Below are 26509 nucleotides of genomic sequence, written 5' to 3' on the forward strand. Positions count from 1 at the left end.
ATGTAATTTATTTTTTGTATATGCAATGAAGTAAGTAAACTATACAAACATGTTACGTGTTAATTCTCATACAAATGCCATCACATATCCTGTGCCTTTTCACAAACTAGAGTTCACTTAGAATAGAACTAAGGGTCCCCGAAAAGGTCATTTTCAGTCTGGGTGTCTAGTCCTGAGCAGACCTGACTGACAGCTTCACAGCAACCAACCTGAAAGAAAAATATGTGATGTTTTAATACATCAAATTGGAAGCACTTAGTAGTTACAGCTGCATCTTGAGGGGATTAACAATTATTTGTGAGACTGACATTTGTGAAGCTGTTTACGGAAACTCCAGGAAGCACACAGCTCACTCACAACCTACCAAATTACTGGTCCCATAGCACACAATGAACTTTTACAGCAACAGACGAAGAGACATGCAGCCTGTACAGAACCTGTTGTTTTCATGCGGGCCGAAGTCACTGAACCAACAAGGTGATTTGCTGCAAGCTGATTTCCTCCTAAACCACGAAGGCATGCTCATTATACGAGTAGGAGCCAAGTTAGAGGCAGAAATGGCACTTTCCAGTGTTGAACAGCAAATTAGGCATTTAATGAAGCAGCCAAGATTATCTATCGTGTTTTCATTCAAAACCTCCTTTCAGGCAGCCTGCTTATCCGTTCTTCCCCTTTACAGAGCAGGAGTGCAAAGCTCTGTGGATCATTCACACCCAGCGCTGATTAATCCTGAAATCCCACAGCCTTTTATGGCAAATCTTTGATTCCTGCACTGTTTCAACCCTAATTTTATACTCAGTAACACTCACTTTGCTTTAAAACAACAAAACCCAACTGAACCACAAGTTTAAAAGGTCGAATGTTCCCGGCATATTGGTTGAAATGATTAGGGCCAAATCTGTAGTGAACATCTCATCTCTGAGTGATGCAGGTTTGAGGAAATATACTCAGGATGCACAGAAGTATTGACCAAGTATCAGTATTTGATGCGGGTAGAGAGGTATTTACTGATAACAGAGGTTTATGTGTTGCTCCTCATCAATGTTGTGCTTGATAAAGGTCAAAAAAATGATGTGATGACACGCTGACAGACTTTCTAACAGGTGGATGAACATCTCCATCAGCCCAGACTGTCACAATTTGTGCATCCCTATAAGACGTTATTAAGAGCTAATTAGAGCTGGGCGATAGAACGATAACGATATGTATCGCGATATAACTTTTACTCGATAGAGAAATTAAGCTATCGCGATAGACCTCGCCGCTCTTGTCCTCTTTAAAAAAAAAAAAAAAAAAAAAAAAAAGGTCAGCCAATCCAAATTAAGTAGCGCAGAGCCGAACCAATCACAGCCGCAGCGTCACGTCGCGTGACTTGTTACGTACAGCACAAGTGCCAAGCCGCACGTGTGTTTGTTTGGGAAGCAGCCAGCGGGTAATGGAGGAAATGAGTGTGCCGACTAGAAAAATCAACCGAGCGTGACCGAAGAGAAAACAGACGATGGTTCCAATGCCGGAGAGATTGTCAAACGGAAGAGCCATAGAAGTTCCGTAGTGTGAAGGTATTTCGGCTATTTCAAGTCTGACAAAAAACAGAGTAGCGTGCACTGTAAATTGTGCCGAAAGCAAGTCTGGAAATACAATAAACTGGTGCATGCGTCACACTGTGCGCCACGTTATTGTTTCGGTGAAATGAATTTCTACAATACTGTTACTGTTAATTCTACTCTCTGCAGTGTTTAAATGCTTACATATACACACAGTTAGTCCCTCCACACATACGACTCGGTTCTGCTTCTATGCCCCAGCTTTGTTTACTTTTTCCCACCGAGGCTTCTAGACTTCTGATTGGCCAACATTTCTGCACGGTTAGGAATCTAGCGCCACCTGCTGCTTTGGCATGTTCATAGCAGCGTTTTCCTTCATTTCTGCCTTTATGTGTGGACGGGATTATTTTTTAAAACGAAAACGGAAAATCTCCGTTTTCAAAAATACCCGTGTACGTGTGGACGTAGCCTCAGTCTCTGACTGGAAGCGCTAATTCGTCATTCGGCTTTTGTCAGACTAAAGTAACTGTTAAAACTGTTTGAAAAACTAAGCTATACAACAAGGAGAGATTGAGAATTTCCTTTTAGTTCTCAGTTTATTTGATATTGACAAAAGTTAGTCAGTTTTGTCTGTTCTTCTGTAAAACAAACTAAGATTTATTTTTAGAATTAATATTTTGTTTCTAAGTGGAATTGACAATTTAGTCTGTTTTGTTTGTTCTATTTTGAAACTTAAATGCTTTAGCGGCTGCCTTTTGTGTAGTTTGCAATATTTGCCTTTATTTATCTGAAAAAGTCTCATGTTCCTTAAGTACATCTACCCTGTTGAACTTATTATGGGAAATAAATATTTAAATAAAAACAAGCTGCTGATTATTTCACATTTTACTTGTGAGCAACGGCACATTTAAATCTTACAATTATAGTTATTTGGCTTATATCGTGATAGATATCGTTATCGCCTGAAATGAAAAAAACATATCGTGATATGAAAAAATCTCATATCGCCCAGCTCTAGAGCTAATTATGTATGTTCTTCAGCATGTGATGGCCTTAGTGCTAAACTGGGGATTATCACTTAGTTATAAAATAACTGGATAACCTGACTTTTGACATAATCTCTACACAAAGATGTTTTTGTCATTCATTACAATACAAATTAGCATGCTAGTTGCTCCCCAACATCAGCACGCAGCTCATTCCTTCTCCCTCGCCGCCCTGCTCCATAGCCACAAGGCCCTCGCAGCACTGCCTCTATTACCACCATGATAAAACATCTCCCTTCGCTGTAATAAGACCCAAGCAGCTCCCAGTTCAAAGTACCGACTTCACTTCACTTGGAGAGAAGGCAGCTCAATGACGGCTGCAGTCATGAGGCGTGCCGGGACACGAGGGAAGCATGTCGCAGTGGAAGTCTGGCCCCGGTCACAAGCTCGCTGTGTTGTCATCTATGACTGAGCAAATGAGGGCCATTAATTCTGTGGAATTCAATCAACATCCCCAAGTGTCATGAAAGTGAAGCCCAGAGAAAACCACTGAGATGAAAACAGAGCCAGAGAACCAGCAGCAGACACTTACAGACTCCACGAGCATTTCATATTTGGAATCTGAGGATTTCTGACTTCACACTTTTTCAACGTGCACATTTCGCGCTGCTGCAGAGTGGCAGGCTCACTGACACCGACTCCACACCTTATGCTTGATTCACAGCTGGCCTTTACCTGTTGCAGTTTTGTGCCGGTGTTACTAGGCAACCGCAATGAGCTGGTCCTCGGTGGTCAGTCAATAAACTGACTTCTGATGAACGCAATAGCTACAGTCAGATTATCTAGTTGATATGAAGCTCCTGGTTTATACAATAGGGCTGGGCAATATGCCCTCAAACAAAATCGTGATTAATGGAACATTTTACAGATTGGTGGTATTAGCTTTCGATTCACTTTTGACTCTATTCAATTCAATTTTATTTATACAACACCAAATCACAACATCAGTTGCCTCAAGGCGCTTTATATTGTAAGGTAGACCCTACAATCATACATACAGAGAAAGGTCCAACAATCATATGACCCCCTATGAGCAAGCACTTCGGCGACAGTGGGAAGAAAAAACTTCCTTTCAACAGGAAGAAACCTCCAGCAGAACCAGGCTCAGGGAGGGGCGGGGCCATCTGCCGTGACCAGTTGGGGTGAGAGAAGGAAGACATGATAAAGACATGCTGTGGGAATGAATGAAGTGCCCAATCCTACTTTAAAAGAATTTTTAAAAACTATTTACATCTTGAATTACACAAATTAGCTACTGGCAACTGCTCCCTCCTTTTTAACAGGAAGCAGCCCTTTTAAAAAAAATTCTGTTTTCAAAGTGCTTCCCTACATTAATATGCCGGTCAAAAAAAAAAGTTTCAATAGGTTATGAAGGAGTAGTGAACTTCTTCGTTTTATCCTGTCAAAGCAAAATAATTCCCATTATGCAGAATGAAAATCAGATGTTCTGCTAATCTTCGGAAACGCAAGCCTCACTGATGTGAGACTTTAAATATATCCAATTTAGGATCCTCTTCAACCCCATTTTGTCTCACACTTTAAAGAAGCTGTTGTAAACGAGAACAGTCACTACAAAAGGCGTTTCTGTTTACACTTCATCTGGTTACCTGTGTATCTGACGTTGCTCCAGGACAATCGTTTAAACTGATCAGTTACCTCTTTGTGATGTCATGGCTTTGTAAGACAAGGGGGAAAAAAGACCACACATATGAGAGGTTTGCCTTCAGGGCTTTCAGTCAGCAAGATAAGCAAGATAAGCTTTTCAAAACATGGTTATCATTGCGAAAGGGACTAATTTGACACAAACCATAAGCTTTCCCCAAAACTCACCGAGTCGTTTAGAGGTCTCATAAATAACTACAGTATTTTCTTTGGTTTGTTTTCTTCCAGGCAGAATAGTGACAATAAGTCTCAAAATGTCACTATGAATTATTAACTACATTTTAAATATTTTATTATTTCAACCACTGGACATGTGAAAATGCCAGCATACTTTAAAAAAAATCATTTCACAATCATTATTGTTGTACTAAAAGCAGTAGAAAAGTAAAAAGAATTTAAAAAAAATCACTCCACCTTCACATGAACGACATAAATTAACATGATTACACAAATCTTATTTTTCTTAGAGAAAGCCCTGTTTCCTCTATGATTCTACTTGAACAGCTCGTGTAACTATTTAAATAGAAGCTATTCAGCACATCACATTATACTGCAGCAGTGCATGTAAAGTGGCTGAGCCTCTTGTTTATCAGAACCACCCCAGCAATGTAAGGAATTCTGCAGAGCTCACTGATTTCTAACCAGCTAATGCAATGCCTAGAGTTCATGGTTATTTTACAGAAGTAATTCTGATGTCAAGCTTAAGAATTAGGTCCAAATATGCTGTATACACAGACGCACTGTCAAACACACATTTTACATATGACAGACAGACCATTGATAAGCTTTAAGGAAACCAGAGACACTGTTCTAGAGCAGGAAATGAAAAAGAATCCATGTGCACTGTGAATATAAAGTCCTTATGATGATGAGGGTCTTACATAATTTATGGAGAGGAAGCTGTTGTCACAATGTAATGTCGGTCAGGGATCTCACTGCATCACTCATGCAGCTTTTATTTAGACAGATTTCAGAAACTGTGTGAAAACATCAGCCTTTATATGACTGACTGTAATTATATATAAAACTTTTTTATTAAGGCTAACCAAGTGGTTAGTCGTTTAACAAGTACTTCAGCAAGTCTAAGTGCCACAAATCTGTTGTTCTGCTCCGTTTTGTATCATTTATTACAGTTTGCAGTCTTTGGCTCATAGTAATGAGCTTTCTTTTTTTTTTTTTTTATTACAGCAGCTGATAATTAGATGCTACCCTGTCTAAACTAACATGGCAAAGGATGGCCTGGTGTGTTTCACTGGAAATTAAAGTTTCTGTCAATCACACACTGGCCTGTAGACAGAGCAGGCAACCACTGATGATGAAAGCAGCTCAACAGAAACCATTACAGGTTATTAATTAGAAGTCACCTAACTTGCACGTGCCACATAAGCACCTGCTTAACTTAATTTAGACTTTTTTTCCCCTCGTGGAGTATTTTAGCAAGTCACACACGAAAGCAAAAGCTACCTAGCCTAAGCCTACACGAGGGAAAGTGATACCATTTAGCTAAACAGAAGTCATGTTTCGGTTTGGTGGAGCTGCTGAGCAAGGTTACCCGCCCAACCTCTACCTGTGACCCGGCACGCAGGCGGACCTATAGTGGCAGGAAACTCCCCGGTTTTACCGTGGCCTCGGACGCCCCCCTCTTGCTCTCCCTAACCTCTGTAGCCCATATTTACGACGAGCTGAATACCCAAAGCGTGCTGCAGTGGTCACAGGCGGGCGAACTGGGTGTTTTTCGGTTTACTGGTTGCTTTTCGAGGCTTGAGGTGTCATTATGTATCCGTCCGCGACAACTCTGCCGCCGCAGGTTACAGTTAACAGCTGAGCTGCGGTGCACCAGCCGGGGTTATGCGGATCCAGCCATCCGTATGAAACATAGTTCACTTTTCTCTCTCTCTCAGTAGCTCTGGGAGTTTGTGTTTGAGAGAGCGACAGTAATAAATATGTATATCTACTCGATCCGAGACGATTAGAAACTCCAAACTGCGGCCAAATATGAACAAATACGGGTAACTTTCCGAGTGTGGATTTGTGCGTGGGTCTGACCGCAGTTTAAGGGTATTGAAATTAAGTTAAAAATATTTCCTTTCATACAGGTAGGAAAAAAGCAAGGGCGTGTTCCCAAGTCTTTCTCTAAAAACACACATTCAGCGGATAACTGCCTTTGTTGTCTGTATGGAAAAACAGGTAGGCACGCTAACACACATTTTTGTAGGCGACTGGAATCAAGACAGGACGTTATAGGCTATAAGACTGAGCTTCACACACTGCTGAGCCCGCACACTAACATCTGCAGAACACACATGGCCGACACAATCTCAGGTGTAATTAAATCATAACTCACCCTTTATCGCTGGGGATATCATTCCCGTGGTTGATAATTTATCCAGAGGTTATAAAATAGTTTGCCACACAGCACACGGTAAGCTACAGTAGGAAGCAGCCCTTGGTAACCGTAGGAATCACCCTGGCAGTCAGGAATTTCACAGGGGGCAGTGCTTCTCGGCGTGAGGGGGTGCAGTGCGGATACATGGCGCTAGGGGGGTGTCTTTGCCCCCAGTTTGCCACTGCAAAGATCACAGAAACACCGAATTAAAGTGAACCTGCTGCATAAGCCGTTTAATAATATATAAGATATGAAGGACCAGAAGAGTCGAAATAAAGCATTCGATAACGAACTGTGCAATAAAAAATGCCTTAGTAAATTCCTGGATAAGTAATGAAATGTTTCACCCACTGAAAACTGCGGTGTCCAGAGGGACTTAATGTTTGTAGAAAAAAAAAGTGTTGTTAGCTGTTGAAATGGTCAGTAAAGCTGATGAAAACAGAAGGTTCTTGGAATATATGTGAAAATGACAACTTTCACACATGTTAGTTACATAACTGATGACAGATCATCCTCCTGAAATTCTTGTTTCCATTTTCTATTATTCTGTTTGGGATTAATTGGAAGTATAAAAACTAAGCATCACTTTACAGTGAATAATGAATCATTTTTAAAATGTGTAGTCATATTGGATTTTACAGCACAATGGATTAAAATCACCATTGTTTAACAAAGTGTAAAACACTTTATTGAGCATAAAGTGTAGAAAAGACTAAATGTAATGGGAACACATTATGCCAAAAACTTAAAAATTATCATTTACTCGTAGTCTTTGTTGCAGACTTTGTGTTGCCTTTTCCCATTTCTTGCTTTGGTCAACCACTGCTGTAGAAAGGAACCGATTTCTGGCTGATCTTGATGAGTGGTTCTTGCTGTTTTTCTCTTTCTCTGGAGTTGTTTCACAGAATTGCTAAACACTGAGGTTTTTCTCCTTGTCAGGATTATAGTGCTGTGTGATACTGTGAATTTCAATATCCATCCAGTACCAAGTAAATACAGAGCAAGTATTGCCAATACTAATAATGATACTTTTACTTTAAAAAATACTTAATGATAAATAGCTAATACAACAAGACACACCTTTTCAGCTGTTCGTTAATAATTGGAGATAGTTCTGCCCACTTCTACAGGATTAAGCCATCACAGGATTAAGCTTGTAGGTAAGCCAAAGTGGTATAAAAGATCTAAGGAAATACTCAAATACATCCTTCCAGAGCTGCTGATGAATTCTAAAAAAGAAACCGTTTCTCACAGAGACTTACAGTCCTGGTTGTTGCCAGACACAAAAACAAAAGAGAGACTTATAGCAAAATGGACCCTTAAAGAATATCTCATTCTTCAAAAAAACATATACTTTTCCACAAACAGTTGGACACAGAATGCAGTACTTTGAAAAGTGATTTGAGTGGCACAATGGTGCAGTGGTTAGCTCTGTCAGCTCACAGCATGTGGGTCCTATATTCAAATTCACCAGCCCTGCGGGATCTCTATGGATTCTCTCCAGGTACTCCAGCTTCTCCCCACAGTGCAAACACATGCATGTTAGGTTAACTGCTCATTCTATATTAGCCATAGATGCAAAGGTGGGAATAGCTGTCCATCTCAGTGGGTTAAACATGTGACAGACTGGAATCTTGTCCAGCCACCTCTTGTGCTATGACATCTGGGAGAGTCTCCAGCTATCTTGGAATCCTGCATCGGATAAAAAGAAGAAAATGGATGTCAAGTTGAAAATTGTACAAAGTTTAGACTGAGAAAATGTATTCAGATCTTTTCACCTTTTTTATGATAGAAACAGTTATAATGTGAGAGGAAAATAGAAGAGAGCAGGTGGAAGGCAACAAACGGTCCAGAGCAGATTCAGTCACCAGTCGCTGCATGAACCTTGTGGCGTATGCGTCGTCTCCTTAACCTGGTGAGATAAACAAAACCCTGGTAAGGCAGTCTAAGATGATCTGAGCTTTGTCACATGGAGCATTTTACTGCTGGTAGCACCCATCAGAAGATAGGTACAGTGTGATCATAAAGCGATCAGCAACAATACCCAGGAAGTCTCTGGCATTTAAACAACACTCAGTAATAAGGGGCCCAAAGTGTGCCAAAAAACTATGCCCCAAACTGTTACATCACCAGCTTCAGTCTGGACCGTTGATATTAGGCAGGTTGCATCTATGCTTTCATGTTCAGCTTTCAGATTTTGACCCTACCGTCCAGATGTTGCAGTAAAAATCGAGATTCATCAGACCAGGCAACATTTCTAAAAATTGTTTACTGTTCCATTTAGAAGAGACTTTTCAAATATTAGCTGACAGGAGGGGCAGCAGCACGGTCTTTTGCTGCTGTAACCCATCTGCTTTGGTTTGACACCTTGTGTGTTCATAGATGCTCTTTTTCACTTTCTTGCTTGGTTGTAAGAAGTGCTTATTTGAGCTACTTTTGTCTTCTTTATCAGCATGAAGTAATCTGGCCATTGTCGCATCTCCTGCATCAGTAAGGTATTCTCATCCACTCACGGGAGACTTTCTTTTTTTCAGACCAGTCTCTTTAAACCCTAGAGATGATTGTGTGGGAAATCCCAAGAGATTAGTACATTCTGAAATACTCAGATTAGCTTATCTGAAGCCTATAAACATGGCAGACTCAAAGTGACTTAAATCACCTTTCTTCTCCAATCCATTGCTCGGTTATACCTTTAGCAGGCTGTCTTGACATGTCTACACACCTAAATGCATTGAGCTGCTATGTGATTTGTTGATTAGCTGTTTGGCTTTTAAAAATAGTTGAAAAGTTGTACTTTAACTGTGAGTGTAGGATTTTAGCTCTTCAGTAGTCCTTGCCTTGGTCTTTGTATGCAGAGATTTCTCTCATTTAAAACAAAACATCTTAAAAATAATAGCGCTGCTTATTGAATACACAAATACTGTGCAAATAACATGAGAAACTAATTTAGAACATTTGTAAGGAAAATTATTTTAAATGACTTAACTATTTGTACAGTTAGTCCATCCATCCATCCACAGTGGTAGTAATAGAGAGAGAACCTCTACACTGTGACAGTTTCCTGTGAGCAAGTGTTTAGTGACAGTGGGGAGCAAGAACTTACTTTAAACAGGAAGAGACCTGGCAGTTTTTCATAGTGCTGAACTTCTTATCTCTGTTTCTTCATATGCAACAATATTACAAATGAATCGCTTATTTGCGCAATTTGTTTTTTGTTGTTTTTTTGTTGTTGTTTTTTACCGGGTACATTTGTTTTTGAATTCATTTTTAATATTTTACTGTATATCTCAACTTTTGTAAGACATGTTAAGCATAGGGCTATATTGGAAAACGCAAATACAATAATTTCAATTTGTTGTTGTTTTGTTTGTTTTGGGGGTTTTCTGTGCTTTTGTAGATTGAATATAATATCCTTCTTTAATCTGGATTTTTAAGTGAAAATTGCAGGCATTTATATCAAAATAGCACAACATTAAGAAAGATTTAAAATTAGATATTTTAATGTAAAACTGCATGAACTAAATGGGCAGAATATGAAAATCTAGCACAGTTCTAAAAAGATATTTTTCCTGTGATTTATTGATATATTAAATGTATTTGTTTATTTACAAAAGCACCAATCTCTTTTCTCCCCTCCCACTTACACAGAGAGGCAATGTTTTTGTCACAGCTCATGATGCTGAAAAAGGTAAACAGTCGTCAATGATGTCAGTCACTCACTCAGAGCAAAAAATCAAAGCAGTGGAGCGATAGCAATCTGGCTTGGACACAGTTAGTGAAACAAACACAATGAAGTCAGTGAGGCCTTGGGTAAGCCTCTGAAAAGAGAATGTAAACAAGCACTCCAGATAACTACTCTTCTTTTGATAAAGGCAGACACGAATGTTATGATGCTATAGTCAGTGTCGCCTGAGCATTTGGCTGTTCAGTTTTAGAGATAATCACACTTCTGTGGATTAACAGTTCAGCAGTGGTGGAAGAAGTATTTAGATGATTAACCTTACTAAAAGTACCAATATAAAGTATTAAAGAAAAATAAGTTATTGTGCATTAAGATATTTCCTGTTAGCTGGTTTTTCTAAGACAAACAATACATCCACTCATCCATGGTGAGAGACCAGATAATGGGTTTCAGAAAAACCCCTGTGATGAAGAAACAATCGAGGGACACGGGTGATGGACCGAGGCTGGAAATTGCATTAAAGCAATACATGGGTCGGTCTGTGGGCCCGCCACTCGCAGGACGGACTGTAGTGGTTCAGTGCCTTCACGTTGGGAGTTTTCAGTGGTGGACAAGAGGACTGCTTCTCTGCACCTTCATATCATTTGCACTTACTGCTCAGTGTACCCAGTCTCCTTGGAATCCATGGATGTGGTGCTTGAAGGTACCCAAGCTGGGCTCCATTGTCCCCTCCGGGGGACTTTTTATGTGGACATCTGTGTTAACCACTGTTTACCCATAACACACACCATATGTGAGAATAGGGGGGTCCACAAGTGCACCTGGCACCAGGCTGCCCTAGGTCGCAGGTCGATCATTGATTTTTTAATTGTATCATCAGACCTACCGCTATATAGTACATGTGTATGTTTCATTAGATCTGTGGCTGCATGTTTGAACAAGAAGGGAGTAGAGCTGTCAACTGATCATCACCTGATAGTGAGCTGAATCTGGTGGTGGGGGAGGATGCTGGATGGACCTGATGTAGTCTAGGGTAATGACGGTGCATTAGCAGCATCTGACAGAGGTCCCAGTCTGTGAGATCTTCAAATCCAACTTCAACAGCATTACAAAGGAGGCTGTAGACACTGAGTCCGTGTAGACCTTGTTGCACAGCCCTATTGTCGAAGCTGCAATATAGAGTTGTGGCCCCAAGGTGGTTGGTGTTTGTTATGGTGGTAATTTACCGACCAGATGTCAGAGGTGAAGGCAGCTGAAAAAAAGAGTCTTATCAAGCTTGGCTGGCTTGTGGGATTTTGGAGACAGCTGACAAATACGAAGATGCCGAGTAAAGCAATGTGGTCCTAGCAGTAGCTAAAGCAAAACCTCAGGTGTTGATTACTCGGTTAGGCCATGGAGCAAGATTTTCGGTCAGCCTTGAGGCAATTCTGGCAAACCATCAGGAGACTCAGGAAGGAAGGAGACCTGGCTTCCTGCTATGCTATATGCAATGGGGATAGAATGCTGATGACCTCAACTGAGGATATAGCCAGGTGGTGCAAAGAATAGTTTGACAATCCCTATTGACACACCTGGAAGCAGAGTGTGGGGGAGAGAGGGAGGAGGAGAGAAAGGTGAGTCCTCTAAGACTCTGGATATTGTAGGGCTGTCTTGGTTGACACACCTCTGCAGCATCTTGTGGAAGTCAGGGACAGAGCCTTGGGATGACCGGAGTGATGGTCCCCCTTTTTAAGAAGGAGGACTGGAGGGTGTGCTGATTCACACTCCTCGGCCACTGTGTGAAGGGTATGCCAGGGTGCTGGAGAGGATTGGATTTGTTAGTCAAACCACTGATTTAAGAAGAGCAATGCAGTTTCTGTCCTGGTACAGCTTGTGTGAAGGTGTGTGGGAGGTAGCCCAACCAGCCAAATTGTGTATTCTGGACTTGAAGAAAGCATTCTTGGAGAATCCTGTGGGGGTTCTTTGGGAATGCAGGGTGAGTGGCCAATTGCTATGGGTCATTCGGTTCATGTATAGCCTTAGTGAGAGCTTGGTTCGCATTGCTGGTAGTATAAGGATGTCAACGCAATGGTATACCTGCTGGTCTGTGTCTTTTTGTCAGCCTCAGGGACCATGGTATAGTTTTTGTGCAGTCATTTCCCTCATTGCTGGGTTTCAAAAATGTTGGTTTTGACTTTCAAGAAAGAGATGTTCTTGTGACTCATCAAGTGATGCCACTGACTAGCCAATCATTCAGTCTGTTGACATCATATTTTCAGATTGCCCTGGATCGCTTGGAACCCTGGCCGAGTAGGCGCTAAAAACATACCTGATACAAGGAACCACCACCTAATGGAAAATCCTACGAACTCAGCTGTGCTGAGCCAACTTGACTAGGTAGTAGTGGAAAAGGGCTGAAAGTGTGATACAGTGGTCCTCACTGTAAAGGGTGGATTGCTCACTCCGGGTCAAGCACAAGTTGCTGAAATAAGTGTAAGAGTTTAAGTGTCTTTGGGTCTTGTTCATGGGAAAGTGAAGTGGGAGACTGAAAGACAGACTGGGTGGCGTCTGCAGTGATGGGTCTGTACTGATCTATTATAGTGAAGAGAGAGCTGAGTGTCAAAGCAAAGCGTTTGATTTACTGGTCAATCTACATTCCCATCCTCACCTATGGCCACAAACTCGTTGTAGAGACCATAAGAACAAGACTGCTGAAACAATCAGTGGAAATTTGCTTCCTCTGAAGATTGGCTGGACTCTCCCTAAGAGATAAAGTAAGGAGCTTGATGAGGAGAGACCCAAAGTAGAACACCTCTACTTAGACTTTCCCCTGCAGCTTCTATATATAGCAGTCTAACCTTGATAAACAAATTAAATAAAGGCTACAGAACATCAGTGATAAATATATATCCCCACCAACTGATTTCACATTTCTCTGTTGTTGTTGTCTTCTCCATCTATTGTGTCATAAGACAAAGAGGGCTCGAGCCAGTTCATTCAGTCTCCAAACACACAGTGCTCAATCCACAAGGCAACAGATGCCTCCAGCAGTTGCACAGCTGTATATGAATCAATATTTTGTCCTGCTTTGAAATGCAATGCACACACACACACACACACACACACACACACACACACACACACACACACACACACACACACGCAGCACTCTTTTAGATATATCTCATCCCCTCCAGAACACAATGGAGGTCATGACTGGGACACGACCCCGGAGCTTCCCTCTTTTCTCCCCCCTTTGGAGAACCAAATAATCACCAGTCTTGTGTCAAGCCTGGGGGGAGGGAAGACATGGGTGAATGTTAGATTCTCCGTCACTTTATATGAAAGCTAAAAGAAAACACGTGTGATTTTAAAAAATCAGCAGTGAAAATGTTTTCACAGTTTTCACAACTTTTCACAATTTAGCTGCTTTATTTTTGAATAATCCAGTTCACGTGCAGCAGCAGTTTCCAGGCATCGTAGTTTAAGATTAGTGCGCCACCAAGTGGTAATCTGCCACAATTACACTCCCCAAATGACTGACCAGTGTATATCAAGCAGCTGGCAGACGTATATATAATAATTTCTATTATTGCAGTAACGAACGCCATAAAATTGAAGAAACGTGCACATTATTTTTGCGATAACGTGTTATTTTGTCTGTAATTCGCCATTATTTTACTCCTCGGTTAAAAGTGAAAAGTTGTGATTTTAACTTAGAATTAATAAAGCGCAACGTTTCAATGTAATTACAGGACACTCAAGTTAACACACGGCCCCTCCGCCCCCACATGAGTGATAGTGAAAGCACGAGGAGCCCTCATTGGCACGCGCGTCGTGTGACGGCAGGCAGCAGGAGCAGCGGCAGCAGCGCGTGCTGTCACTTTTCACGTTTATTCAAAGCGGGAAGCGCGCGCAGATGGCCCCTTTTGAGAAAACGAGGCGCCCACCTCCCCACCCATCCCACCCCCCGAGATCAATTCAATTTGGTGTTGGGAAGATGGATGGATCCCTCCCCAAAGACACGGAGTTTATGAGTTTAGAGGGGCTTTTTTTGGTAAATAGGGGAGAAAAATGAAAGCGCGTAAAAATGAAGACGAAGTGGGAAGAGATGCCGTTTATGAGACCACACGCATGCATGCAGAGAAAGAGAGAAAGAGATGAATGCCAGAGTTTCCAGAGAAACACCGCTTCGCAGTCAGCCAGATGAGATTCCATGTTCGGGGCCTGTTTCATTCAGTGTATGTGACAAATTAACTTTAAGTTCAAGGCTTCCTCTCAGATATATATATCATAAAAATATTTTTGGCGCATTCACAATTCAGACTTTATTTGTGTATCATCTCTCATGAAGGTTGGTGTATTTCTGATCTGCTTCACAGACTGGGAAACAGATAATCAGACAGAACATGACGTAATTAACATAATAATAACAACAAACAGCCTTAAAATAATTTTTTAAAAAAGATTAAAGATTAAGATTAAACAAGATTAAACGATTCAGTTATATTAAGAATAGCTTGTAAGTACAATATAAGATGCCTGTAAAAGAATTCAAAAACAAAGTTCAAATATTAGAAATATTTAAAAAGTACTAAAAAGTAAAACATAAATACAATAAAATGACCAGTCAGATATCAATAAGTTATAATCAGCAAATAAGAAGGTGTGATGCTGAAACATTAAAAGATTTAAGGCCAAATAATTAAACAGAATAAAACTACAGGTCAGATGAGCAGATATAAATCAAATAAAATGAAGTTATTTCAATAAAGATCAACTGAATCAAAAGCCAGACATAAGAGTACAGTTTTAAGACTTACAGACTTACATTTCCAGCTGCTTTCAGGTCCACTGACTGTAGCTGTTCAGGTCATAAAGGGTGAAAATCTTTTTGTCCTGCACTTTGGAACTGCTCTATACTGGAGGTAGGTCATGAACTTCTTTAAAAATAAGCTTTCCAAACAAGCAATACTTTTTAGGTAGGCTATATACACTTACAATACATGCTAGATGTAAACGCATGCATTAGTTTCTTTGAGGCACTCAGACAGACAAAAGGATGAACATAGCACTATTTTTAAGTTGATGAAGGGTAGATTTACTGGAAAGTCCACATGAGCCCTTAAATGAAGTCACTTTGTTATTTTAGAGGTTGTCAAGAATTCTCTACGATAAAGATAAACAAATAACAATTTAAATGTGTTGCTTTCAGCCCAATGCTTAAAATGATTATATGATCAGCTGTATCAGATTCTAAAATAAGATCAAGTACTGATTGTTAACATCAAAAACAAATGAGCAATGTTATATATATTCATATTATCTATGGTTTAATATTTTTTATATAGTAATGGTTTAATAAACTTTAATACTAATAACATACAATTTTATATATGTAGTGAGAATCAAACAAGACAAAATCATTAAATCTGATATAAAATGACACAAATAAAGTTAATTAAGACAAAATCCAAAAAGACAAAAAGCTGGATTATGTTAAGATTCAGCTACAGGGCACTAAAAACCTAAAACCTAAAAGTTAGGTTGCAGGAATAAAGTTCTTTTTTTTTTTTTAAACAAGTGTAAGTTTAATATCCATCACAGCAATATCAACTGAAATGATGTTGTCCAAAAGGCCCTACCTTTCTAAATGTACCTAATTCATAGAGATTCGTTGCCAGTTTTTGCCTCCCAGCACGTTGAGCGGCCTTGCAAATAATTCAAGGAGAAGAGCAACACTGAATGCCAAAATTGCCCTTGAACATCAGTTAAAAAAAAAAAATCAAACACAAATGAAAAAACATGACCAGGTTCTATGTCTCACGTGAATATTTAATATATTTCTGTGTGTTTCATAATGCCAAATGTAATATCTTTTGTGTTTTTGCGCTGCAAAATGAACAGTTGTGTCTATAACTTCTGTTCCCTGAAGGAGAGCCATGAAGTACAACAGCGAACAAAACCTTTTTTTAGATTAATTTTATTTTCACTGTGGAGTCTGGGATCATATTTTTATACACCGAACAGTGGTGTGGCAGAGTAACTAGAAATTAGTAACTAATATTAGCTACCCAGTTCTGCAACAACCTGAGGGCTTGAGTTCAAAACAGGGCCACAAGGAGCAAAAATGTATTTCACACTAAAATATAATAACAGGATTAAAGTAGAGATCATTCTTCCTTAATGTCTTTAGGATTTGCTAATTAGAAATCTACATCTTGGCTCTGTCCCTGTGCCCTCTGAGACTTAAAAAAGGGACAGCAGGATGTTGAATAAACTCCCCTCCTCACTCACAGTGACTCACATCCAATGAGGCGTCCGCAACAAAGGTCCAACAATTGGATTTAAACGATCTTAACCAAATAGAAACCCAATGAATATCACCATTTTAACTCGCCAGACTGGGCCGTATGCCGGGGCCTAATGCATGCACGCACACCTTATGACAGACCCTGTGGTACAGATGGTCCGAGCGTGAGCCTGAATGAGAGGGGGAACATCCACGGTTGCTGACGCATTGTGGGGGGACGTCTTCTTCAATACAGCACTTAATGAGAACAGACTGACTCTTTCTCCCTCCCCTTTGCCTTCTTCCATCCATTCTATTCCTTCCCTCCTCCTCCTCCTCCTCTCCGATTCTCCACTTCTCCTCTCCTTTGCCCATTTCCATCTGTTTGGAGACAAAGGACCACGAGCCAGCTCGAGCCCCGGGACCCTGCTGGTGAAGTAGGCAGGGATAATACGGTCCATCCCGGGGGCTGCATTTCAACACATGGATCAGGCTTTGTACTTCTGCAGCACGAGCACCCTTCATACTGCACACACACATACACACACAGGCAGGGATGTGCACACTCCACGCACTCTCCCAAAAGCACACTGCAATGATAGAGGCAAGCAAGAAGGAAAGGTGGGGAAGGGGCGGGTGTGGGTGGGGAAGGAGTTGCAGTGGGGAGTTCTCGCCTTGAACATGAACACTTCCATAATACCCGGTGACGTGGAGAATAAAAGCGAGGGAGAAAAAATGAGGCAGCACAAAAAGCCCCAAATGTTGTTCCTTGTACTGTGAACATATGGCTGTTTGTTGTCATACTCTTTCTCCCTGTCCAATTTACACAGAGCTAGTGAGCTCTCAGAATTAAATGTGTGTGTGTGTGCTTCTCCTGGATTTGAGTAGCTCTATACCTGAATGATGATGAGGAGAAGGATGTCCAAATGCTGCTAATGGCCCCTGTATAATCCCCTGCCGTCTGCACACACCTCCTGACATATGGTCACTCCTCGGCCTCCGCCGTTACATAAGCCACACGGTGCAAAGAGAGTGGGGGGATGTGGTGAAACGTGGCACTTTCTCTCACTCTCTCTCTCTCTCTCTCTCTCTCTCTCACACACACACACACACACACACACACACACACACACACACACACACACACACACACACACAAGCACCGGCCACACTGTCAGCCAGGCTGTTCAGTGCCCTCAGCAGTTTGGGCTTCGCCTGTCACTTTTCTCTCCCCTGCCCCTTCTGGGGGTTTGTAAAGAATAAATTGAAGAGGACTGATGCTATGGAAGCTTTTGGGATGAAGAGCACAAATGGCCTTGTAGTGCTTCGTGGCAATGTACAGATGGACTCCTCCATTCAATAAGCTTGAGCAGAAGTCTGTCTCCACGCCATGCCAGAATCACAGAGCTTGTTTTGTGTTTCTGAAGAGGACAATCTGTTGATGCAACATATTGGTGTTCTTTTCTTTCTTTCTTTCCTTTTTTTTTTAAAATGAAAGCGTTGATAGACTCTGAAATACTGGGCCAGTCAGATTTGGATAATGTAAAACAAATAATCTCGTGGAAATCAAAATGAAATGTCGACAGTAATAAGAGCTGAGTGTAGCAGACCGCGTCCTTTCAACATGTGACAGGTGTGGTGTTCTTGTCCTCAGTGACGTGTTTTAACAGTTGTTGTGACTTCAGGTAAAATGGGAAGCAAGTTTAGGCATGAACTCATTAAAAATGTTTAGCAAGAGCCTTAGCAAAAAAGTTTACACACATATCCCAGGGTGTACAGGGAGCAGAGAGCGGGAACGAGTCAACAGGGACGTGGAGTAAAGAATCAGATTTTCTGGTGTTTTTGGTCAGAGGCTGAGCTGAGCACAAGTTTAGGCTATATGTTAACACACTCCCACACACACAGCAGCAGTGCCTGTTGCTATCAAACTTGGTACAATGGTAAATAAACCCGCCAAGTGGATCGTATGTACACTTAGTGCATAAAAGGTGCAGCGTCTTTGTTTATGCTAGCCTAACATTAGATTTAGATCAAATTAAAGTTGCTTGAAAAATAAGAAACGGTTCCTTCTAGAGATATTAACTCATTGTTGCCTTTAGCTACTTACAGTTTTTCTCAGTCGCTTTGGTGCGTTTCTCAGATCAGAATTGAAATTCTCATAACTATTAGTTCAACCTCCACAACACTCAGTCATTTGTGCACATCATAGTAGCAATTTCTCCTCTCTCTGAACAAACTGCAAATGATTTTGGACATGAATCAGTTGCTTCCATACATTTCCCTGCTGCTTTCTGACATTTCCATTTGCTTATGTCATGTCAGTCAAAAGTAATCATACCTATGGATGCTGAACAGTCATTCCCAATAAAACTAATAGTCATACATCCATTGCTTAAGTCATCACACACAAAATTGTTGAACTAGTTATCACATGCCAAATATTGGCCATCTGTCAAGCAAATCCTATACCTTTCTGTATCATTTTTCCTGGAAATGTCTCCGAAATTGAACAATTGATCTCAGGTGAATTACAGCTGTCACTCATGAGGAGGCTCTACCAAATTGGTGATTTTATGTTTACATGTATTCTACAGTGAACAAGTGACTGTAGCATATTTTTCTTTTGCACAATTCTGTAGGATTACAAACACTTCTACACAATGGAAATGTGAGACGTACGTATTCAGTGTCTCAGTTACTCCCAAGACTCCCATAACATCTACAGTGACTTTACTGCACATTTCAGATGGCTGTACAGGTAGGCCATAGTGCTGTCGTCAGCATTTTCAGGTGTCACCAATTGTTTTTGCAATGGGAAACACTGAAATTATAAACTGTCATAGTGGAAACATGACAATGCCATTTGACTATCTTGTTCATAAAGATGGTGTCAAGACTTTTCATTTTGATGGCACTGACAGTTTCATTGACATGGATACTTGCTTTTGAGGTATGGATAATCAATTCTGTGCATGTGACGTGCTTTAGCAGGCTATCCACTAGGTTTTGCAGTTTGCACTAATTGTTTTGGGAAATGCACTAACTGCTGTGCAAATGTTAATGGTGTTCTGAGAAACGCACCAAAGCGACTGAGAAAAACTGTAAAAGACTTAAACCTGCTATCCAAGGTAAAAGTCTTTTGCTTATCCCACTGTCTCATCACATCTTCCTTCAGTTCCAGCTTACAGCCATACCACTGTGAGCCCTCCTGAACTCAATGTGATTGTTGTATCTCAGATTAACTGTAAATTCATACAAGCAGTTATTTTCTATGGTTAAGTACTTTCTATCTAACACTCACACACATTCATACTCCCGATGGATGACCTGTTCGACCAGGTAGAGTAGGTCATCCACTGATTGGGAGGTTGGTGGTCAACTCCTGGCTGCTCCAGTCTGCATGCCAAAGTATCCTTGGGTAAGATACTGAACCCCAAGTTGCTCCAATGTGTTTGTCAGATTATGAAACGTGTGAATAGGTGCTTGTATGTACATTTGTGTGAATGGGTGAATGTGTCATTTTGTATAGAGCGCTTCAGTAAAGTAGAATAGCGCTGTAAAAAGAAACAGGCCATGTATCATTCCTGTGTGTTTCTTCTTAGACCAACTTGATAGCATTACTTACATAATGGCGAAAGCTTATTATGGAGTTCTGTTTATTGATACCCAGAATGTGTTGTCAGCCTTAAGGTGTGGGTTGTGAAGAAAGATCCTTCTACTACAGAATCCAGAAAGTACTGAGATTGAACCTAAACCTTTAGTTAGAGGCCTGACAGCCAGACAAAATGCCAAATGACAAAAGTCCATGCTGGTGGCTTTTTCAAACTCTCAAGATTTCATGTAAATGTTGAGACAAACTGAGAGTGGATAGTATTTGACCGCAAACAGAAAAGCTACCTGAGTAATGTCTGTTGTCTGTGTCATGTAGCTGGATGGGAAATCTGCAGCAACTTCATGATGCTATCACGTGAATTTGGATCAAATCTCTGAGGAATCTTACTAGCACAAAGAATTAAGACAGTTCTGAAGTCAAGGGTCCAATCCAGTACTAGAAAGGTCTACCAAACAAAGTGACCAGAAGTGTAGAAGTACAAAGCAAAGGCAGCAGTGGAGGGTTTTATTAATTTTACTGACTTTATATTCTCAGAGGCAGGGCCTAAACAGAAGGACCAAAAAATGCACAAACATGAACAAGAGTGACCTGTGTTGTTCCATGTATTTTTGCCACTTTTGCTTCTAGTGAGATTTAGACATGAGTATGCAAAGCTCTGCGCAGCCCCCAAGGACTCCTTACCCACAGTTTAAGCTGAAATCATCAACTACTTTTGTCTTTTTCAGAATATGAGACATGAATGAGTTTTTCTTTTATATTTCAGAAGGTATATACTGTATGCTGAATTTAATGACTGACGTGTCAGTCTGATTAGTGAGTTAGCAATGTCGGCCAGCAAACGTTCCCAGTCTGCAGTTGAAGTTAAAGCAAGAATGTCTGGAAGATGACTGACTGAGAAATACCAAATAGAAAAACAAGACCCAGGAGACCCTTGAGATGAAAAGGAAGCAAAATGTCCTGCTACCTTCAGTGTCTACAAAAAAAAAACTTTCAAGGAGAAATGTGACTGCACCTGCCACCGTAGGTAGGTAGGTAGATAGATAGATAGATAGATAGATAGATAGATAGATAGATAGATAGATAGATAGATAGATAGATAGATAGATAGATAGATAGATAGATAGATAGATAGATAGATAGATAGATAGATTTTTATTTATTCTGTTGCTGATTTGGAATTCTGGCATATCCAGGGTTAAAGGTTCAATTCCCTCTGGGGCTGTGCATGCTTAAAAAAGGTTCTCTCATGATAATCTAATGTGGCTTAGATAAAAGCATTTGCACATCTCTGTTTCTGTAACTCGACTCAGCTACAAGCCTTTTATAGCACAATCGATGGGGATAGGCGTCTATATTTATATCGCAAATGAATATAAATATTTGGATCTCTTTTTTGCTCATACCATTTGGCAATATTACATCTCAGCACTTGCTCTCTCACTCATAAATTTCCATCTCTCCCATCCCTCCTCTCTCGCCGGGTTTCCCACGGGAGGTGCCAGACGGCCAGTAATTTGGTTGTCTTGGCTCGTCTGGAGTAACACCTGCCCCCTCTCTGGGGAGGGAGAGAGCCTTTCAGCCAGGAGCACACATGTAGGCTACCACTGCCTTTAGCTGCTGACCATTGGGTCTGTGTGTGTGTGTGTGTGTGTGTGTGTGTGTGTGTGTGTGTGTGTGTGTGTGTGTGTGTGAGAGAGAGAGAGAGAGAGAGAGAGAGAGAGCAAGTGTGTGCGTGTGCAGCTGACTGAGTTTCCTTCTATGAATGTGCGCTTATTTTATCATGCACATGTGCAAACACACACAGCCATGTGCATGTGTGTACAGTAGGCTGAGTTTTCATCTGTATGCTAAACTGGATTTGCACTTGTTTCACCTTTCATTTTGTGTGTGTGTTTGTACATTATGCACATTTTTATGTGAGTAGGCTAGTGTGTGTGTGTGTGTGTGTGTGTGTGTGTGTGTGTGTGCTCTCAGACGCCCAGAAAGCATCTGAGAGCTTGCACTACATGCATGCTGAATGATTTGCATGTACACTTATGTCACTCCGATCGTGCGTGTACGCGCGTGCGCGTTACGTGAGCCTGACGTCATCAGGCCAGTAGGCTTTTCTTCATTAGGATAAGCTGAATATTCTAACGGTGGCTATGTCCTAGTTCTCTGTTACATTCCAAAACCTCAAAACTTTTTTTTTTGAGTAAAATAAAATACAAAACGTGCTTTTTCTTTTCAAGTATTACCTTTTTAATTAAAAATAACACCGAAAAATATGAAAAGTTTGTCCATTAGAAACCAGCTGTCACACAATACCTCTACTACAAAAGATCTGCATAAAGCAACAAGTAGCCTACACAACCCTGAAGAGACAAAAAATCTTTGGATAGAGGATATGTTTTTTTCCCTTTCACTATAAAATTACTTATTGACTTTTCCTAATACAAAGCAGAGACAAATAAATAACCCAATTAATCAGAAAATAAAATAATAGTCAAATCAGCGCACTGAAGATAATATTTTTTTCAAAATAATAATTTTTTGGTTATAGCAAATAAATAAATAAATAAGACAAAGAGGTTGAGCTCTGAATCGTATCCCCTTGGTGGTTTGAATTATTTGACAATCAGTGTCGATGAAGCAAATGTTTTTTTTACTTAGTTTTTTTTCTTTAGCAGCCCAATTCTAATTCACAGAGAAACCTCTCAAAAAATGGGAAACAAATTCATGGGGCCACTAGACCCCATCTTGAAGTGCTTATCGTTGCCATCGATAGACAGCGGACATGAAAAATAATAACAAACAAAAAACAACAACAACAACAACAACAGAAAAAAGCATAGAACATACATCAAACGAATAAATTATACAATGGATTAACAGAAAGTGCCATTTTTGAAGAACACCACCACTTTCCAAGTTCAAATTCACAGCCTAAAATATAGAAGCAACAAACCATTATACATTTATACAAAAAAGACGGCAGCTTATGATATTAACATAAATAAATTAGCCTTAAATATTAACACAATTAAATAAATAATTCCATACACTTTAGGAGAAACAAAAAAGCATGATTAAGGTCACAATTTTATATGTCATAAGTGGCACTTACGCATTGAAATGTTTTTTTTTTTTCTTCCTTTATGGAAAATCTAAGCTAGATCTAAAGCAGCTATGTTTACGTCCTTTCGTTCCGATCGGGGGGGGAAAGACCCCGTGTTTATTTTGTTCAACCTCAAAGTGACACAGTGAGGGGAGCATTCAGAAATCTATTCATGATATTAGATGAGATTAGGCTAATATCATTTTTAGATGTAGATTAAATGTGAAGCAAATTAAAATAACCAGAATCTTCTTGAATTTTTTGCAGCCCACGCGAATTATTATTATTTTTTCTGTCCTCCACTGCATCACTGCAAAGGAAGCATGAATGCCTGCGGGGGCTCTTCCAGACCCCCCCCCCCTCCCCTTTTGCTGAATATCGGAAAAAATAATTGTCATTATTGCATCCAACGGCTCAAAACAACTCGGCGCTTGCTGCTTGCAGTGAGCGATCTGGACTGAAAGTTTAGGCTCCCGTAACTTTTTGCACCGCTGCCACTACATCAATCAACACTGGACTCACACTAAAGGGCTCAGCTCACCATTAGAGGTATGGCAGAGTGTCAGCATCCGGGGAAGTGATGCTTTAGTTTGGATGGAGATGATGCTGGGCAGATTTTGGGCCTTGAATTGGATGGAAATTTTTTATTACATATCATTAAATGAAATAGAAGTTTCGGTGAGATGAAGGCAACACTGTGTCACAGGTGTTAGACCGATATATATGTGGAGCCGATATCGACATTTTTACATCAATCAATTAAGCAAGTCCACCTTAAAACAACAGTTTCTACCCCTGCAGCAGAAGTTTCGATTGTTTTTTTTTTAATTCACTGCAAAATTATCTGATTACTTAAAAATTGACCTTCCTTTTATTCAAAGTAGTGCTTTGTGGTGTTGAAAGCTAAAAAAAATCTCCTGCATCATTCCACCCTGACCGCTAACCTTGCCATAACCAGTTAACTCCCAGCACGTCGAGCGAGTCCAGTCTCCCAACAACTCAACCAGTTTCTCTCACATATGTGTGCGCGTAGAGGGCGGAGTGGGGGGTGGAGTGGGTCACTTTTAGACATCCAGCACATGATTGAGATAGGAGATGTAGCATATAGCCAGTCTGAGGATCTCGATCTTGGAGAGTTTCTTGTCCGGAGGTAATGTGGGGAGTAATTTCCTCAGCTCCGCGAAGGCCACGTTGAACGCCTCCACCCGGATCCTCTCCCTGGTGGCGTGGGCTGAGCGGTACTTGGCCGTGGCCCTCCGTCTTCTCCTCTTCTCCTCCCTGCTCAGGGGCTGGTCGGCTTTGCATTTGGCTCTGTCCTCCATCTCCGCCGGCTCGTCCGAGGCACAACCGGCCGACTTCAACCCATTGAGCATCGTCTCCGGGTCGGACTGAGTCCAGGAGAGGTCCGCCTCAGCCTGATCCGGGCTCAGCATCATTTTTATTCTGCGGTGTTGGCAGTCCTTCTCAAGAACCTGTGCACGGGAAAAATCTGTCATTGAAACATTAAAACATTGCTTTTTTTTTTTTTAATGGTCATTTTAAATTCCACATTTTACAGTCAGAGAGCTACTGTGTCACATGCGTTTGGATGAAATAAAAAACTGGATTGATTTTTGAAATCATCGTTTTTGCTGTTTTCCTGCACTCAGGCACCACTATGAGAAAGCCCACAGCGGGTGCTCCAGTCCCTCCTGTGCCTATTGCATAATAAAATTAAACTCCATAAATAATGAATGGTTCAAAATTCGCGGTTAATTCACGAAAGCTTCAGGCCTTAAAAACAGCCCAACAAATTTGAATTTCCAAGTGTCATGTTTGCAAAATATTGTTTTTTAAACGACGAAACTCTTTAAAAATACTATTTGTTTTTAAATTAAAGAAAAAAAAACTTTTTTGCGAATTAACATAATCAGAATTGGCCATCTGTCACAGTGTGATGAACACATCTGCTTGGCTGAGGCCGGAGCGACTTGACAGCATGAAGGCAGGAGATGGTAAAATAATGTTGACATCTGCTGGACACCAAATTATTGGAGCAGTTGCTTTTTTTCTTGATTTTTGTTAATAAAGAAAAATAGATCTACGAATCTAAAAATAATAAAAATGAATAAATCGGAAAAAATCGTATTTAATTTGTTTTTATTTAAAAGCTTAATTTTCCACAGAAATCTGAGACTCACCTTGACAAAGGGTTGGAGGTTTTGTTCAGTTTTTTTCTTGTTGGGAACTAAAAGGCGCTCTTGAGCGGAGCTTCAACTCCAAATTAACTCATATTCCACCGGCCAAAAGAACCAACAAAAAAAAAGACAACAACAACATCAGATGTTAATGAGACGAACATTCAAAGAAAACAAAGAAAGGAGAAAAATTATTTTCTTTTCTTTCTTTCTTTCGGTTTTTTTTTAAAATAGTTTTTGACTTTTCTCAGCCGCGAACTTGCAACATGGGATCACGCGGGGTCAAACGTCAAGCGTGGAAATGTTTCTGCTGATAAAAAAACAGCCCATCAAAAGTCTTGAGATGATTAGGTCGGACGAGTTGGAGAAAAAGAAATAATAATAATGATGATGATGATGACAGTGGTGGTGATGGTGATGATAAGCGTGGATCAGTCAGCCCCCCTGTGTGATCCCAGCGATGGAGAGACAATAGAGGAGATGGGCTGATAGCGGTGAAAGTGCAGCCAGGGCTACTCGTCCGTGAGCCTGTTGGAAGATGGGGATAAAAAGAGGGACAGATAAGCGAGGCTCTCCCTTGTCAGGAATCAGCGGATCGGAAGGCGGTTCGCGGATAATCCCCCCTCTCTCTTCCTTCTTGCGCCGAGTGTCATATGCGAGATAAGATCCAAGCGATCTGGACTAATAAAGGCTCACTTCATGGACGGAGGGGATGGAATATATTTGAGGAATGGTATTGTCTAACGCCGCCCCTCCCTCCCTCCCTCCCTCCTCTCTCACCCCTCTCTCTCCTTCTCTCGCTCCTCCTCTCTCTCTCTCACACACACACACACACACACACACACACACACACACACACACACACACACACACCTCCTCCCTCTTTCCTCACTCCCCTCAGCCCCCTCAAGCGGTCTCACTCCCGTGGGAGCAGTGGGCAAAGGGAAAGCAGAGATGTGTGCATGATAAAGCGTGGAAAAAAAGGAATACTTGTCCATGTTGTGAGTTTTTGCACGTGCTCACATTTGTAG

General features: G+C 40.8%; 2 protein-coding genes across 4 annotated transcripts in view; both read right to left on the minus strand.

Annotated features, from left to right (window-relative positions):
• Positions 1-6761, minus strand: part of LOC146681552 (vang-like protein 1) — a 69731-nt gene extending 62970 nt beyond the window's left edge. Inside the window, exons 1-2 of one of the 3 annotated variants that reach the window (XM_085447853.1) lie at positions 6597-6761; positions 4198-4264 (exon numbers count right to left, since the gene is read on the minus strand). The gene's annotated coding sequence lies outside the window, so the exon portion shown is untranslated. The remainder of the gene's footprint in view (positions 1-4197; positions 4265-6596) is intronic. The other 2 variants (XM_085447851.1, XM_085447854.1) reach the window with 2 other exon arrangements.
• Positions 6762-23338: 16577 nt separating this feature from the next.
• Positions 23339-26189, minus strand: LOC146681553 (helix-loop-helix protein 2-like). Its single transcript, XM_085449482.1, has 2 exons — positions 25482-26189; positions 23339-24773 (listed from the first exon to the last, which is right to left on the minus strand). Exon 2 carries the CDS (start codon positions 24735-24737, stop codon positions 24366-24368), a length of 372 nt encoding a protein of 123 aa, XP_085305608.1. The 5' UTR covers positions 24738-24773; positions 25482-26189; the 3' UTR covers positions 23339-24365.
• Positions 26190-26509: the final 320 nt, after the last annotated feature.

Source organism: Copadichromis virginalis, linkage group LG23 (assembly GCF_057382275.1).
Source record: "Copadichromis virginalis isolate Kocher_CV1m ecotype Utaka linkage group LG23, C_Virginalis_male_GT1.1, whole genome shotgun sequence".
Taxonomy (NCBI): domain Eukaryota; kingdom Metazoa; phylum Chordata; class Actinopteri; order Cichliformes; family Cichlidae; genus Copadichromis; species Copadichromis virginalis.

Coding starts and splice junctions, on each gene's coding strand:
- LOC146681553 (XM_085449482.1), bottom strand. CDS start 24,737: ATGATGCTGAGCCCGGATCAGGCTGAGGCGGACCTCTCCTGGACTCAG.